This window comes from Puma concolor, chromosome C1 (assembly GCF_028749965.1).
Source record: "Puma concolor isolate L17-30 chromosome C1, mPumCon1.1.hap2, whole genome shotgun sequence".
Taxonomy (NCBI): Eukaryota; Metazoa; Chordata; class Mammalia; order Carnivora; family Felidae; genus Puma; species Puma concolor.
In genome coordinates, this window is record NC_141674.1 from 38830185 (window position 1) to 38846579 (window position 16395).

Consider the following 16395-nt stretch of genomic DNA (forward strand, 5'->3'; position numbering starts at 1 on the left):
CTTACTCCAATTAGACTAGAATTTGGGGGGATGTAAATTTTGCACCTACAGCCATCTTGAGATCACATGTGACCTGGGAAAGGAGACAACACCAAGCAAGGTGAGTTAAGAGAAGGACAAAAACAGACTAGGTCCTATGAACCCTATATCAAGATGCACAGAAAGACTGACTTATTTCTGGCTTATTTACTCATACGAACCAATTAATTGCCTATTTTTCCCTTAAGCTAATTTAGGTTGCTTTTTTAAATGTTTATTTATTTATTTTTGAGAGAGTGAGAGAGAGAGAGAGAGAGAGCGCAAGAGCAAGTGGGGGAGGGGCAGAGAGCAAAAGAGAGAATCTCAAGCAGGTTCCTACTGTCAGTGCAGAGCCTGGTGCAGGCCTCAAACCCATGACTGTGAGATCATGACCTGAGCTCAAATCAAGAGTTGGACACTTAACCAAGTAAGATATCCAGGCGCCCCAAGCCAATTTAGGTTGTTATTAAGGACTTCTACTTATATCGTTCCTGTGCCTTAATTTTACTGTTTATGCCTTGAATTCCAGTTTGTCTAGTTCTGAGGCCTGCATTCAGTCTGATGGCCAAGGTCTTATCAGCTCCATTCTGATCTGACTTCCTTCATGCTGATCAGCTATGGTGCCTTTGGATGCCACACCTCCAATTCCCCTCCCCAGAGCTCAGCCCAGACATCTGGATGTCCCAAAATGGGATCCTTGAACCCTTCTAATTAACCTTCTCACCTGAGTCCTGGGATATGGCATCTGTAACAGGACAAAGATCCTAGGAACATAGCACTCAGTTTGTCTCTCAGGGACCAGGAGAATAAACAAAACATGTTCTCTTTGCCTTTATATGTTTCTTTGTATGTTTCTGAAATTATTTTACTTAATTAACTTAATAAACCATCTGAGTGACATCCAAGGCTGTTGTGTTTCATCGTTGACATGAGAGAAGGAGGTTGGGGAATGGAGGTGGTAAAATAAATTGATACAAACTTTCTGGAAAATGAGCTGGAAACTAGACACAATAATTCCTTAAACATATTCTTGCTCTCTGGCCCAGTAATTCTACTTCTAAAATGTCCAGGTAAAAACTTATATAAAAGAAGTAAAAAGGTTTTTCCACAAATAGTTTTGTGGTAGAGTTATTTATAAGAGAAAACATCTGGAAATAACATGAATGCACAACAATAGGATGTGGATTTTTATAAACTAGACTATATATAAAAGATGGAAGATACTAGAGCTTTTAAAATAAGTATGCCTTTAAAATGCTCATAAAATGCTCATGGATGTAGTAATTCAAACCCTAGTAATCTATCTTAAGATAATAACCTAAAATGTAGGGAAAATATATACACAAAGATTCATAAATTATTCATAACATCGAGAAACTAGAATTTAAGTTAAATATATAACATTATTGGCATGGGGAAATATTTTTCTTGTAATATTAAGTGAAAAATCAGGATAAAATTTTATATTCTACATGATCTCAACTATGTAAAACAAAATTATACATGCATAGAAAAAAAGGCGAAGAAGTAAATGTGTTAAAATATTAAACAGTGATTGCCTCTGGGAGATAACTGATATTTCATCTTTATAACTTCTCTGTTTTTAAAATTTGCACCATGGGCATGTGCAATTTTTTAATAGAGAAAGTTATTATAAAAAAGATGGTAAGTATGTAAACTACATAGCAACATGAAGATTGTTTATGAAATAATGTTAAGTGAAAAAAGATGTATATAAAAACGTACTGTGATTGCAATTATGTAAATATGTTTCTGCATATAGACAAGAACTGAAAGGGAAAATGTATAAATAGAATTAGGTTTTGTATTGTGCTAAGGCTGTGGGACTAGGAGTAATTTATTTTTGTTCTTTAAAAATCTCTTTTAAAGTTGTTTTAACGACGTGCATGAATTTTTTGAACTAGCCGCTCTCTGCACATCCATGGTGCTGCTAACCTTCTGGCAGTGAGGCCGGGAGTCATCTGGCTTGGCTTCACTCCTGGTCCTGGCTACCCTGGACGGGTTCCACAGGCCTCCTGTTGGCTCTAAAGATGGTCAGAGGCACATAACAATGGCTAATTTGGCCTCTCTTGTTTCTTTAGTTTCCAGAGGGGCTGAGTTTATGTCATGGGGGACTTTAATAAAAGACCAAACTCAAACTTGTCATGTCATGGTCAGCAGCCCCAGTCTATCACCACTCAACTTATGTATTGCTTTAACAAGGTTAAGAGAGGATTATAAAAGAAAAAAAAAAAAAAAGGAAGCTTACAAGATTTGCAATCAGAAACAAATCTAGCCATGATTTATTTTCTGGAGGTTTCTATGATGTCTTAGGAAATCAATTGTCTCTTCAGGACATAGCTCAGTTAGTGGGAAAGTCCCAATGACTATGATACTGTGGCATTCCGGACTTTCCTCATCCCCAGAAAAGTGAGTCAATATGAATCCCATCTGGGAAAGAAGACTCCATGGACCAATGTTACAAGTGAAGTGATATTTATATGTAGCAGCAGCAGAAAAGGCAAAGGATTTAGAATCAGACAGTTCTGAATTTGAATCCTGATTCCATCACTTATTAACTGTGCTCAAGCAGGCAGTTCACATAATTATGCTGCACTTTCATTTCTCATCTTTAAAACAGAAAAGGCGATGCTTGTCTTATGGGGTGATGGGGGAAATTATGTGAAAAATATATGTAAAGCACTTAACACAGCTCTGGCACTTAGTGCCAGTATTTAGATACTCTCTTAATACTATCCTTCTAGTATATACCATCAAAAAAGTTATGACCATTTGACAAGAGTGCCCAGGTAATTCAACAGGGGGAAAACACTCTTTTCAACAAATGGTTCTGGGAAAACCAAACACATTCAAAAGAGGTAAGCTGGACTCCTACCTCACATCATATAAAAAAATTAACTCACAAGAGTACATCTTTATGAATTTAAGTTAGGCAATGTTTCCCAAGATATATCAAAAGTACAAGCAACAAAAGGAAAAAAAATAGGTAAATTGAATTTCATAATAGTTACATGCTTCTTTTGCTCCAAAGAACATCAAGCAGGTGAAAAGACAACCCATTTGAAAAAATATTTGCAAATCATATATCTAATAAAAGACCTTATACTCAGAATATATACTTTAAAACTCTTACAATTAAACAATAAAAAGATAAATGTAACTTAATTAAAAATGAGTAAGGAAAAAGAATTTGACTAAACATTTCTCCAAGAAGATATACAAATGGCCAAAAAGCACATGAAAATATGCTCACTATCATTTGTCATTAGCACATGCAAATCAAAACTATAATGAGATACTACTTCACACCCAGGAGGATGACTATAATCAAAAGATAGGTGTGATTGGGTGGCTCAGTCGATTAAGTGCCCAACTCTTGGTTTCAGCTCAGGTCATGATCTCATGGTTGTGAGATCAAGCCCTGTGTCATGATCTTATGGTCATGAGATCGAGCCCTACATTGGGCTCAGTTCTGGGCATGGAGTCTGCTTAAGATTCTCTCTCCCTCTCCCTCTCCCTCTCTCTCCCCCTCTGCCTTCCCTCACTCACACATGAATGCTCTCTCACTCTCTCTCTCTCTCTCAAACAAAAGATAGATAATAACAAGTGTCAGAGAGGATGTGGAGAAATTGGATGTGTCCTACATTGCTGATAAGAATGTAAAATGGTACAGCTACTTTGGAAAACATTTTGGCAGTTTCTCAAAATGTATATCCTAACACTTACCATATGACCCAACAATTCTATTTCTAAGGTTTATACCCAAGAGAACTGAAAACACATGTTTACACAAAACTTATACACCAATGCCCATAGCAGCATTATTCATAATAGACAAAAGGTGGAAACAAATGAAATAGAATGGATAAACAAATTGTGATATATCCACACAGAAATATTATTTGGCAATAAAAAGGAATGAAGTACTGATACATACTACAATATGGATGGGCCTGAAAATATTATGCTAAGTGGAAAAGCTAGTCAAGAAAGGCCACATACTGTACAATTCCACTTATATGAGATGTCCAGAATAGGCATATCCATAAGGACAGAAGGTAGATTAGCGGTTTCCAGAGCATGGGGGAAGGCAGAAATAGGAAGAGACTGTTAATGGAGTTTCTTTTTGGAGTGGTGATAATGTTCTGGAATTAGTGGTAATGGTTATACAACTCTGTGAATATACTGAACCCCACTAAATGATGCATTTAAAAGGTGGATATTATGGCATGTGAATTACATCTCAATAAAGCTATTATTTTATTTTTTAATTTTTTTAATGTTTTTATTTATTTTTGAGACAGAGAGACAGAGCATGAGCAGGGGATGGGCAGAGAGAGAGGGAGACACAGATTCCAAAGCAGGCTCCAGGCTCTGAGCTGTCAGCACAGAGCCCAACGCGGGGCTCGAACTCATGGACTGTGAGATCATGACCTGAGCTGAAGTCGGACACTTAACCGACTGAGCCACCCAGGAGCCCCTATTTTTTTTTTTTTTTTTGATGTTTATTTATTTTTGAGAGAGAGAGAGAGAGAGAGAGAGAGAGAGAGAGAGGCAGAGTGTGAGCAGGGGAGGGGCTGAGAGAGAGAGAGAGAGACAGAATCCAAAGCAGGCTCCAGGCTCTGAGCTGTCAGCACAGAGCCTGATGTGGAGCTCAAACTCACGAAATGCAAGATCATGACCTCAGCGGAAATTGGAGGCTTAACCGACTGAACCACCCAGGCACCCCAGTAAAGCCATTATTTTAAAAAACCTAAGACCAGCACTCTTAACTTGATAGTAGGAATATAAAAATATTTCTGTAGGTGTGATTAAGGAATCATTGCCAAATATTCTAGTTCTCTGCATTGCAGTCCCCTTCCCTGTGGGAAGAGTATACATCTCCACCCTGTTGAATTTAGGAGTGGTCATATAACTTGCTTCGACCAAGGAAATATGGGTGGAAGTGACCCCTTCCAAATATTTTTAGAGCAAGTACATGGCTCACTGTATCTCTCCCTTTTCACTCTGCCATGATGACCCATGTGGCAGGTGCTGGAATGTCACATATTCACTGGGCACTTACTTGTGCACAATGTTAAATAATTTCCAATTGCCAACATGTGCAAATCTATCCTGAGAGCTTTCTTTGGCCACTGGAACCTGCTATGTCCATACTTCTTGAGCAGATTGGAAGTCTGGAAGGGAATTAGCACACCCACTTTCACTCTCAGTCCTTTGCCTCCCAGAGGGATAACTCGAGGCTTATTTTCCACATTAACTTCCAGGGTTCTCCAGTTTGATTAAGTTCCAGTTGTCCTTAGTGGTAGCTTGCCTCTTCTTCCTTCTCCTCCTTCTCCCTCTCCCTCTCCCTCTCCGTCTCCCTCACCCTCTGCCTCGGCCTCTCCCTCCTTCTCCGTCTCCTCCTCCTCTTTCTTCTTCTTCATCTTCGTCTTCTTCTTCTTCTCCCTTCTTTTCCTGTATTGCTTCCTTGCTTTGCTACCAAGGGTCTCCGGGATTATGTCCCAAATAAATTACTTGCCCTGAAATCTTTGTCTCAAGGTTTTCTTCTTAGGGAACCCAAACTAAGACACCCAGGTATGTTCCAAAGAAAGAATGCTTGGTCTGGGTGCCAGAGTAAAGACGATGTAAAGCAGGGGTGCCTGGTGGGCTCAGTCAGTACAGCATGTGACTCTTAACTTCAGGATCATAAGTTCAAGCCTCACATTGGGTGTGGAGCCTACTGAAATAATAATAATAAAATAAAATAAGATTTAAAAAAAAAGAAGATGTAAAGCAGAGCTGTCTCCAAACCATGTGGGACATGTACCAAAAGTGAGAAATAAGCCTTTGTTTTTTTTTTTAGCTTCTGAAATTTTGGTGTCATTGTTACTTCAGCATAATGTAGCCTGTCATGACTGGTGACTTATGTACACCTTTCTCAGTAATTCTCATTCTAGGAATTTTTCCTAGAGAAATAATTAGAGATGCATACAAAAGTCTTTATATAAGAATGTTCACTGTGGTATTATTTATAATTAAATAACTGGATACAATTTAACATATAATAGAGTTTTTATAAATTATAAATATAATGGAATGATTTTAAACTATGTAAAATTCCCTTTTAGAGAATATTTAATAACATTGAAAATGTTCATACTACATTCAAATAAAACAGTTTATATAGTATCATCTGAATTTTATTTTTAAAATTACATATGTATATACATGTGCAAAAAATAATAGTCTCTCTTTGCAGTCTGGTGGTTAGGAGTTTTGCTTGGATAAGAGAAAAATACTTCTTCATACTGCCTCCCTTTTATTGAAAAGGCTATAGGAGAATAAACTTTCCAGAAAGTAAAGAAGAAACTATAGCTGGATTTCTGGGTCAAATGGCTAAATAAATTCATGCTTCAATAAGCCCATTCATTCTCATCAAATAGTAATATTGGATGAAAAAAGAAATGAAAATATGTATTTGGGCTCTCTTGTGAGAGACATGTCCCCACAAAGTTGAAACGTACAGAAATGTGAAAGGTAAGTGGTCCCGAGGCTACTTGCATGCTGAGATCTGGACATAGAAGCAGGAAGTAGCAGCTGAAGTTTGCCTCCTATGGGACAACAGGAACTAACAGTACTCTGGAAGATGAGGATCAGAAACAACATCTTTTTTTTTTTTATGTTTATATATTTTTGAGTGACAGAGAGAGAGAGACAGACAGACAGACAGACAGACACAGCATGAGCAGGGGAAGGGCAGAGAGAGGGAGACACAGAATGTGAAGCAGGCTCCAGGCTCTGAGCTGTCAGCACAGAGCCTGACACGGGGCTTGAACTCATAGACCGTGAGATCATGACCTGAGCCAAAGTCGGATGCTTAACCAACAGACCCACCCAGGTGCCCCTACATCTTCTGCTTAGAGCCCTAGGGTGGGGCTCTCATGTCTTGAAAGGAGCCTAGGGAAAAAATTAAAAAGGCTGCTGTAGAACTTTCTGGGAAATAGCTCCTTGCACTGCAAGCCTAGAGAGGAGGTGAGGAATATAGATGCAGGAAACAGAAACAATGTCAAGCTCTTCTGCTGACTTTTTGTCACTGGATCTGATATATCCCCACTATTTACCAGGTCCTATACTGAGATGTGGGTAGAGTTAACAACAAAAACCACCACACAGGGAGATGTGAGCACAGGAGGGGTTGTGGGGGTGGGGCGTTGGGGATGAGGAGAGAGAAAACCAGAAAATTTCCTCCTCAAAGTGCTCTTACAAATTAAAATTTCAAAATGCATGAAGAAATTAAATGCTAAAAATGATACAAAACAAAATTAACAATTATAACTTGAATTCACTCCAGATGAAACTTATTTTATAGAACAGTCAGAGATTTTAAAATAAGCATATTGAGGATGTTCAGAGAAACAAACGAAGGCATTAAAACAGAATAAGAAATTATGAAACAGAATAGGCAGAAATAAAACAAGAACAGGTGGATATGAACAAAATTAGAAATCTTGGAAATTAAAAATATATAGTCATTGAAATATTGAAAAAGACAGGGAAAAGAGTCTAGACTAGACATGGTCAAAAAGTGAATTTATAAATGCAAGTTACTTGTGGGGAACTCAGAATTAGTGCGGTAATACAAAATGATAAAAATTATGAAAAACAAATTATGAAAAACAGGCATGGTGGGCCACTTGAGAAAATCGAACAGTCATCTAATAGAAATTCTTGAAGAAGAGAGTTAGAGGAATAAGGGAAAAGTAGTATTTGAAGAGAAATTTTGCCAATAATTTCTGAGAATTAAAGAAACACATAGATTCTCAGGTGGAAGTATACTCAGAGTACCAAGCAGGGTAAATAGAAATGAATTCATATCTATTTACAGAAAAAAAAAAAAATCCCACCCAAACCAAAAACAGAACATTAAGATTTTCAATCTTGAAATCTATCAAAAAAGATAAGTTATCAAAAACAATTAAATAATTGGGGTGCCTGGGTGGCTCAGTCCGTTGAGCGTCTGGCATCCATCCGCTCAGGTCATGATCTCAAGGTTTGTGAGTTCCAGCCCGCCGCGGGCTCTGTGCTGACAGCTCAGAGCCTGGAGCCTGTTTCGGATTCTGTGTCTCCCTCTCTGCTCCTCCCCTGCTCGTGCTCTGTCTCTCTCTCTCAAAAATAAATAAACATTAAAAAATTTTTTTAAAAACAAATAATGGAAGACTTTTCATCAGCAATTATGTATGTCAGAAAACAAGTTTTAAAAGTCTTCAAAGTACAAAGGAAATTTCTCAAACTAGAATTTATACCTAGCCAAACTATTATTCCAGAGAGAAGTCAAAATAAGGACAAACATATATTAAGAGGGTTGCCTGTGGACTCTCACTAAATAGCTATTAAAGGATTCACTTTGGGGTATGTGGGTGGCTCAGTCAGTTAAGCAGCTGATTTTGGCTCAGGTCATGATCTCATGGTTCCTGAGTTCAAGGCCCATATCAGGCTCCTCCTGATTGGGATTCTCTCTTTCTCTTTCTCTCTTTCTATAGCTTCCCTACTTGTGTATGCGTGTGCGCTCTCTCTCTCTCAAAATAGATAAGTAAATTAAAGAAAAAAAAAAGGATTCACTTTAATAAGGTAACAGGAAATCTTGATACATAATAAGAACACAAAATTTATAAGCTGTGTAGGAAAAGTAAATTAGTTCAGTACTGTTAGTAATTCATTGTTTTTCTTTTTTGCAACAGTTTAACTGAGAAGTCTAAAATAATAATAATTAGGTGGTGACAGGACAGTGTTCAATAGGTGGTTAAAGCATGTTTACATATGGGTAACCCATTGTCTCAGCACCATACAACAACTAGTCTTTTTTTTTTTTAAGTTTATTTATTTATTTGAGTTGTCTTTACTGCCAACGTGGGCTCGAGCTCACGACCCTAAAATCAAGAGTTGCACGCTCTACCAACTGAGCCAGTCAGGCACCCCAACTAGTTTATCTTTTATTCAGCTTATTATGAAGGCTAATTTTGTGAAAGGCTGTAGATTTTGTAAGAAAATATATAATCAAATGTACATCCAAAGGTAATCAGTTAAAGTCAGAAATAAAATCAATAGCATCCAAATCTGTAGATTGGGTAGGGGGAAAGCAAGTAATATATAAAACATAATACCAAAAAAGGGAGGACAAGAGAAAAAAAATAAAATAAATGATAGACAGAAAGCACAAATATGGTAGTAGATATTTATCCAAATATATCAGTAATTATAATAAATACAAATAGATTAAATTCACCTGTCACAATACATAGATTATTGGATTTTATTTAAAAAAAAAAACAACAGATACCAGTATTTCCAAAAGATTTCCATAAAAGGGAAAAGGAGAAGGATATCTCCCTACTAATTATAAAGATAATATTAAAATTAAGATGTATTATAAGTAAGACAGTGTGGAGTTAATTCAGAGTAAGTGTGGTAGACCAATGGAATAATACAGAGACCTCAGAAACAGATTCTGTATATAGGATAATTTCTATATGACAGGCATGTAATTGCTTATAAGTGGGAGAAGGGATGCAGTAGTTGTTGTATGGTGCTGAGACAATGGGTTATCCATATGTAAACAAAAAAAAATAAGTAAATCCCTAAGTCATATTATACAAAAGATCATTACTAAATGAGATAAAGACTCAGTATGAAATAAAACTTGACAATTCTTAGAGGTAAATACAGAAGAGTATGATATCCAGGGAAGGAAAGATTTCTTACATAAGTCACAAAAGCAAAGCAAGAGGTTGATAAATTTAACTCCATTAAATTTTTAAAAATCTTCCATGTAAAAGTACATTATTAATAAAAAAAAAAAACCACCACAAGCCCCAGTCTGGGAGAAGATATTTGCAATGCATATAAGTGACAAAGTATTGATATTTGGAATAATAAAGGATTATAAATCAATAAAAAGAAACAACAAATCAATGGAAAATGGAAAAAGGATATGAAAAGTCAATTCACCAAAGAAGAAACCAAAGTGGTCAATAAACATTTGAAAATATACTCAACCATCAGTAATCAGGGAAACAAATATTATAAAAACAATCGGATACCATTTCACATTTATCATGATGAGTGGTAAAATTTTGTAAGCCTGACAATTCCAAGTATTAAGGATTTAAGGAAATGGAAACCCTTACACTTTTCCATTGGAAGCATGTATTTGTTCAACTACCTTGGAAAACAACTGGCCGTAATTACACAGTAAATTTGAACATGCACAAAATCAAGAATTCCTCTCCTAACTATATGCCCTAGAGAAATTCTCATGGTTATACACAGGAGTAATGCACAAAAACACTCTTTGTAGCATTGCTTGCCGTTATAAAAAACTGAAAATAGCCTAAATTATGATCAAAAAATGGATAAATAAATTGCAATGCAATCATATGTGGAATACTATATAGCAGTTAAAATGAATGAACCAGTAGTATATGTATCTACATGAATCAATCTGTACAATATAATAATGAGTAGGGGAAAAGTCACAGAATGCCATTTACAGTGTGGCATCACTTAGAGGAATTTGTAAAAGAATACCAGTTATAGCTACTTTATTTTTATATACACAGATACAGAAAAAAATAGAATTTATGATAGTGGTTACCTGTAGAGTGAAGGGAGAAAGCTGCAATCAGTAAGAGTATAGAAAAGTCTCAACTAGATCTATAAATTTTTCAAATAGGGGACTCTGTGGCATTGATGGCTCAATATTGATATGATAAAGCCAACATGTTTGGTGGAGCAGGGAGGGCAATAAAGGCTGTTCATTATATCTCTACTCTTTTCTGTATATTCAAAATTATTCACAGTAAAAAAAATAAGAAAAGAAGATAACACAGATTATTAAGGCTTCCAAATTCCCAACCTGCACTTCTGAAAGCTCTTAGTATATGAAGAGTGGCACCATCAGATTGAAGCTCTGTGTGGAGGATGGTGGTGAGGAGTACAGACAAGCTAGTACCTCCCACTGACGGCCCCAGAGAGGTAGCAAGCCCGCTGTTGCTGCTACAGCTTCTGGAGATAGGGAATAGGGATGATATGAAAAGCGAGGGATGGTCAGTCGCAGTGGAGGAAAGTGCTTTTGACATGGGATAGAAGTTGTCCAGATAATACCTGGTCTAATGGTGCTTCCCAACCTTTCCATGTCATGGCGCATATGGATATTTGTCCTGTACAATAGAGTGAGACTACCACCCTGGAGGCTCCAGTTACTCAAGTCCTACCTGTGCCCCTGAGAGGTAAGTGGATCAATATCTCACAGGTGCAAATCTCACAATAATATCACACAAAGGTAGCCTACTTGCAGTACACAGTGTGCCATGCTATACCTTTTGGGAAGCTTTTACCCAGGAGACATTTTAGATAATATCTAAAAGTAGGTAAAATTATAAACCATTCCAAACTCTGGCAGCGCTTATTATTCTGCAATTCTGTAGCTCTTCAAAAGGAGTACACTCAGAGTCACTACTACTCTGCTTGAATTTGTGCAGCAGCAATTAGGAACAGAAAGAGCTAGCACAAAAGAACTACAGTAAACAGGGTCTAAAGACATATCAAGAATCCCCTCCAATTCATACGTCTGCATCATATCAGGATGTAACAAGATGAAACTGGAATGTGGAAACAGGCAATCTGGGTTAGCACATGTGGAGTAGAATAGTACACAATTACAATGGACAGAAACCAAAGAAGGACAGAGATATTCCCTCACCAGCACCTTGCTGGGAGGGATTGGTAGGTCACATGTCACACACGTGAGCCACTCTAGTTATGTTAGCCCATGATTTGAAATTTCTATATGTTAATCATATATGCATTGAACATAGCTCATCTATAGAGCAGATTAAACATTTTTAAACCACTTAATCTCTGTTCTTCTAAAGTCCTAAGCTCAAAAAGCTCTATTAGATGGAAATACGGTAAGGTCACCTGAACTGGGTAGATCCAACTTACATTTGTAGTCACTGTCTTTTACCTCAGTGACTGAGACCAGATGACTAGCCTTTGTGCTAAGATAGTGCCTGCAGAGGGCAGTTTCTCAATCTCTTTGTAAGTGAGCCAGCTGGCACCCAGGTACAGCATGGCAAGCTTGGTGAGAGCCAGAGATACCATGGTATAGAAATATTGGATGCCAAGATATTGAAATGCCTCCATATTTATCAGTAGTTAAGCCGCTCCTAGAGCCCCCAACCCGGCCATATGACCACTCTACCACATTTGCCCCTCCCTCACAATCCCATATCCCTCCAGTCCAGTAACCAAAGTGTTAATGTCTAGCACAGCAGGGGTTCACCAGCATTGCTAAATATTTTGAATGGATAAAGATGACCCACCACACCCATTCTTGAAAGCTCACTAACCCTGCTGGCATCATCATCCTCTTGGATCCCAAGAGAGAATAGCAACTTTTGTTGGCCAGTTTTGCCTCAAGTTCCCAAACCAAAATAAAATACCTCTCTGGAAAAACTAAACTACTCAACCACTCTCTAGGCTAGATGCCAGGCCTAGGGGGAAGAATTCCCATGGCCACAGCTTTGTTGGGGAACTTGAATTTCCCCTAAAGTGAGACCAGAGTTATTCTGACCTTCAGTACAGAATACCAAACCTAATCACTTTTCCAGACTAGTCCTTCCTCATAAGCCATCCTTCCTCCATTCCATGCCCCCTGCCAGGCAGCTTTCCTGCTCCCCATGATTTCGAAACTCATTTCTCATGCGACCAAGACATTTCCTTGACACTTGAGTCCATTGAACGATCTGGGGAGAATTTGGCCCTGGAATATGTAGCAACATCAGATTATCAGTCCTGCCATCTGCAGAGTCAAGAGGAGGCAGCATGGAGCTGGGGGGTGGGGGTAGGAAATGCCTGTGAGGCAGAGAATGAAGGGAGAAGCATTGTTCATGGCACTAAGAGTTCTGCTGTTCATCCAGGGAGTCAAAGGAGGAAGGCAGGAATTGCACTTGGATAGGCAAACAGGCATCGCTTTGGGAAATAAGGGAAAAGCCAAAGCAGAACGGCTGCACCTACTCACCAGGGCTGGTGATTGTCAGGAGGTCAAGCTGCCGCTGTTGCTGCAAAAGAAAACATACTATGAGATCACTAAATTGAGCGAGAGCGAACTGTGCTTAGCAGCTTAGGGTGGACACACAAAAGGGATATTCAGATACACAGAGCAGGGTATAAAGGGGAGAATGTGGTGCTTGCTCACAATTCTGCAGAGAGGCATTGCACCCTAGAGACAAAGGGAATGGATGGCTTTTTTGTTCATCCTTGTACAGTCAGAGGTGAGAGGCCTTAGAGGTCTTCCAGTCAAACCTATTTTATACCTAGGGAAAGGCCATGAGCTCACGTCCTCTGTACGAGATGCCCTTTGTTCATGCTAGCCCCACTGTTTAAGTATCTCATATCTTGGCAATCCTCTTTGCATGGGTCCCTACGTCCCTGTCACCCTCCTCATATTCCTCTCTAACCAAGGTACTCCTGGGCTGGTTTATTTATTTAATTTGCTCAGCAATGCTATGACAATTTTAATTACTGATGATGAAACCATTTCTTTTCTAACTGAATCCTCATATCTTTGTAACATATAACAATCATAGCAAAAGTATCTGCCTGGTGCACTAGTCCATGTGGGTGAGGCTGCTTATGTTTGTAGGCAATTGGCCCTGGCTACCCCAAGGGCTGAGGAGATCAATATCTCAGTAGGCTTGCCCCACATTACAGCATACCTACAGGAAAGCTCTGTCCTGAATTGGATGTCATGGGAACCTGAGGTTGGAGAAGTGGGTATTGGAGGCTGGGAGTGGGGCAGTGAGCAACTCTCTTAAAGACTTAAGCCAGGATTTCTTAAGCCCCAGATGACTTCTTTCTCTTTCCTACACTTGATTTTCCATAAATAGTCCCAGAAATCTATATTTTTTTTCTCCAAAAGGGTACAAGCAAACAAGAACCATTGCTCTAGGCTACATCTCGTAGTGACTTCTGATTACCCAGTATTTCTTCTAATAGATCCTTTGCCATATTTCACCTTACCTGCATTTCCCTATTTATCTTGTCTTTCTCCAAGAATGGGGAATGGCTTATTGAAATTCTGCTTAAGCAGAAATGAGAAGGCAGAAACATTTTTTGAGTGCCAACTATAGGCCAGGCACAGTACTGGGTGCTTTGATGTGTCATGTCTTTTCATACTCTTGGCAATCCTACAGGGTTTGTATTATACAGAGAAGTGGCATGAAATTCAGAGAGGAAAATTATCTTCCAAGAGCATCTCTTCATTAAATGGAAGGGCCCGGATTAGAATTTAGTCAGTTCTAATGCTGGCCTGAAAGCCCCAAATATGACAATGTACATAAATCATTATGATGGTGCCTGATACTTAATAGGTGCTCACCTAAAAGATATTCAGTACTGATGTTGTTGTTGTTACTATAGACCACATGACCCTTGGTTTATATAAGTTACCTCTTCCTTTTTCATAGAATTATGGATACTTGGAGCTCAAAAGTCACTGAGTTTGACCTGCTACCAGGTGAGGAATCCCTTCTGCAATGGCCCCACATTGCTTGTTTCATCCCTTTTCTTGATGGGGAGTTCATTACTTCTTATCAGTTGGATAGCTGTACTTTGATCAGGGTTAAAAGCTGCTTTCATATGACACCATTACTGTGTCTAGCTGCCTCAGCCCATGACAAGAGTTTGGACATCTGAAGATCTGTGTCTTCTCTCCAGTCTAAATATGCCTAGTCCCTGTGTCCTTTCCTCATAAGACATGGTCTCAAATTTCCTCGCCCTTATGGTCTCTCTCCTCCTCTGTTTGACTTTGATCTGTCCCAGTCAAAACCTCTTTAAGATCTCTGTACCCTTTACTTCAATGACTTCTCATGAGCCTGAAACAAGTCCCTTAAGGACTTCTCAATCAACATCACTGTTTTCCTGCTATTTCATAACTCATTCCAGGTGACATTTCCAAGCAAACAATGCAACTCCAAGATGTCACTGACCTACATTGTGAACACACATCCTCACTCTGAAAAGAAACACACACCCACACACACGGGCTAGAAGGAATGCTGGAGCCAGACTGCCTTCCCTCCCAAACGCAGAACCAGGCCAGTGGCACAACTGGCTCAAGCTGCCATTGCCAAGGCCAACCTGTGTGGCTCAGCACTTCTCTCATGCTTGAGGAAAGAAAACAACGCATCCTTCTATTTTTCTATAAGTTTGACTTTGTGATGACTGATGTTGGTGAAAGATTATTTATCTGAGAAGTGTCTATTTCCTAATTAAAGAGCTATCTGTAAATAGTGACTCTGTGTCCAGGGTCCAGTAGAGAAAAAAGGGAAGAAAATATGACAGGAGGCAGACAGACATGGGCTTGTGCCTTGGCTTCTCTGTGGGGTTTGGATAGTGTCCTCGATGTCTCTGGCCTCAAACTTCACACCTGTAAAATGAAAGTGAGTGAAACACCTTCAGGGATAGGGAGTCAAGTACAACAAGGTGCCGTGCTTGTGGGCTCCCTCTTCTGGTGTAGAGACTTACCTGAGACTCCCTATGGCCAAAGCACTGAGGGCTAAAGAGCAGAGAGAGAATGTAACAGGGACCACATCTCACTTCCCTCTCATATTGCAATTTTCAGTGTCTTTCTCACTAGTTGGAGAGCATCATAAGGGCTAGAAGATGTATTATTCAGTCCATGGTATATAGTAGCCCTCAGTAAGCATTTGCTAAATTCAACTGAAGCATTCCTGGAATCCACATTATTCTTTTAACCCTCTCCCCATGCCTTTGATCATGCCATTCTCTCTGCCTAATCTTTCATGACCTTTGGTCTTCATGGAAGTCCTCTCTTACTGCTCAAGATGTCCATGAGATCTTCTTTGCATGCCAACTTCCAAACCTAACCCCCTCTTTCCTTTCAACAGAATAGTCCACACATTGCTCTTCCAATGAATCTTGTAAAACCAACCTTTTGTATCGTGCTCTGTTTTAACTGTCTGTTTCTTCTGTTTCAATCTCAGGAGGTCCTTACTCAAGGGTAAGACTGTCATTCCATCTCTCTATCTCCAGTGCCAGTGCAAAGGTCTGGAAGGAATGTTTTATGTCATATGGTTCAAATGATTCAACTATTCTGTCATTCCCTCTACCACAGCCCTGTTAGGTAAGAATTAATCAGCCTGGAAAGTAACCATGCCCCTTCCTCCACAGGGCTTTCCCTCTGCCACGCCTTTAGGCTTACTTTGTCTTTATGATTTTGTTCCTACCATCTTCGCAGACAGCAATACTGGCTATCCACTTCTTGTGGGAGACTTTCCTTCTTTTACTCTCACC

General features: G+C 39.0%; 1 protein-coding gene across 4 annotated transcripts in view; it reads right to left on the minus strand.

Moving 5' to 3' along the window:
- LOC112863632 (AGBL carboxypeptidase 4) overlaps positions 1-16395 on the minus strand; it is a 1479506-nt gene that overhangs the window by 323871 nt on the left and 1139240 nt on the right. For all 4 annotated transcript variants that reach the window (XR_015254691.1, XM_086716924.1, XM_086716923.1 and 1 more), the window contains exon 6: positions 13100-13139. Coding sequence is in view for 3 of the 4 variants with exons in the window: in XM_086716924.1 (XP_086573050.1) it covers positions 13100-13139 (40 nt within the window). In the remaining variant the exon portion in view is untranslated. The remainder of the gene's footprint in view (positions 1-13099; positions 13140-16395) is intronic.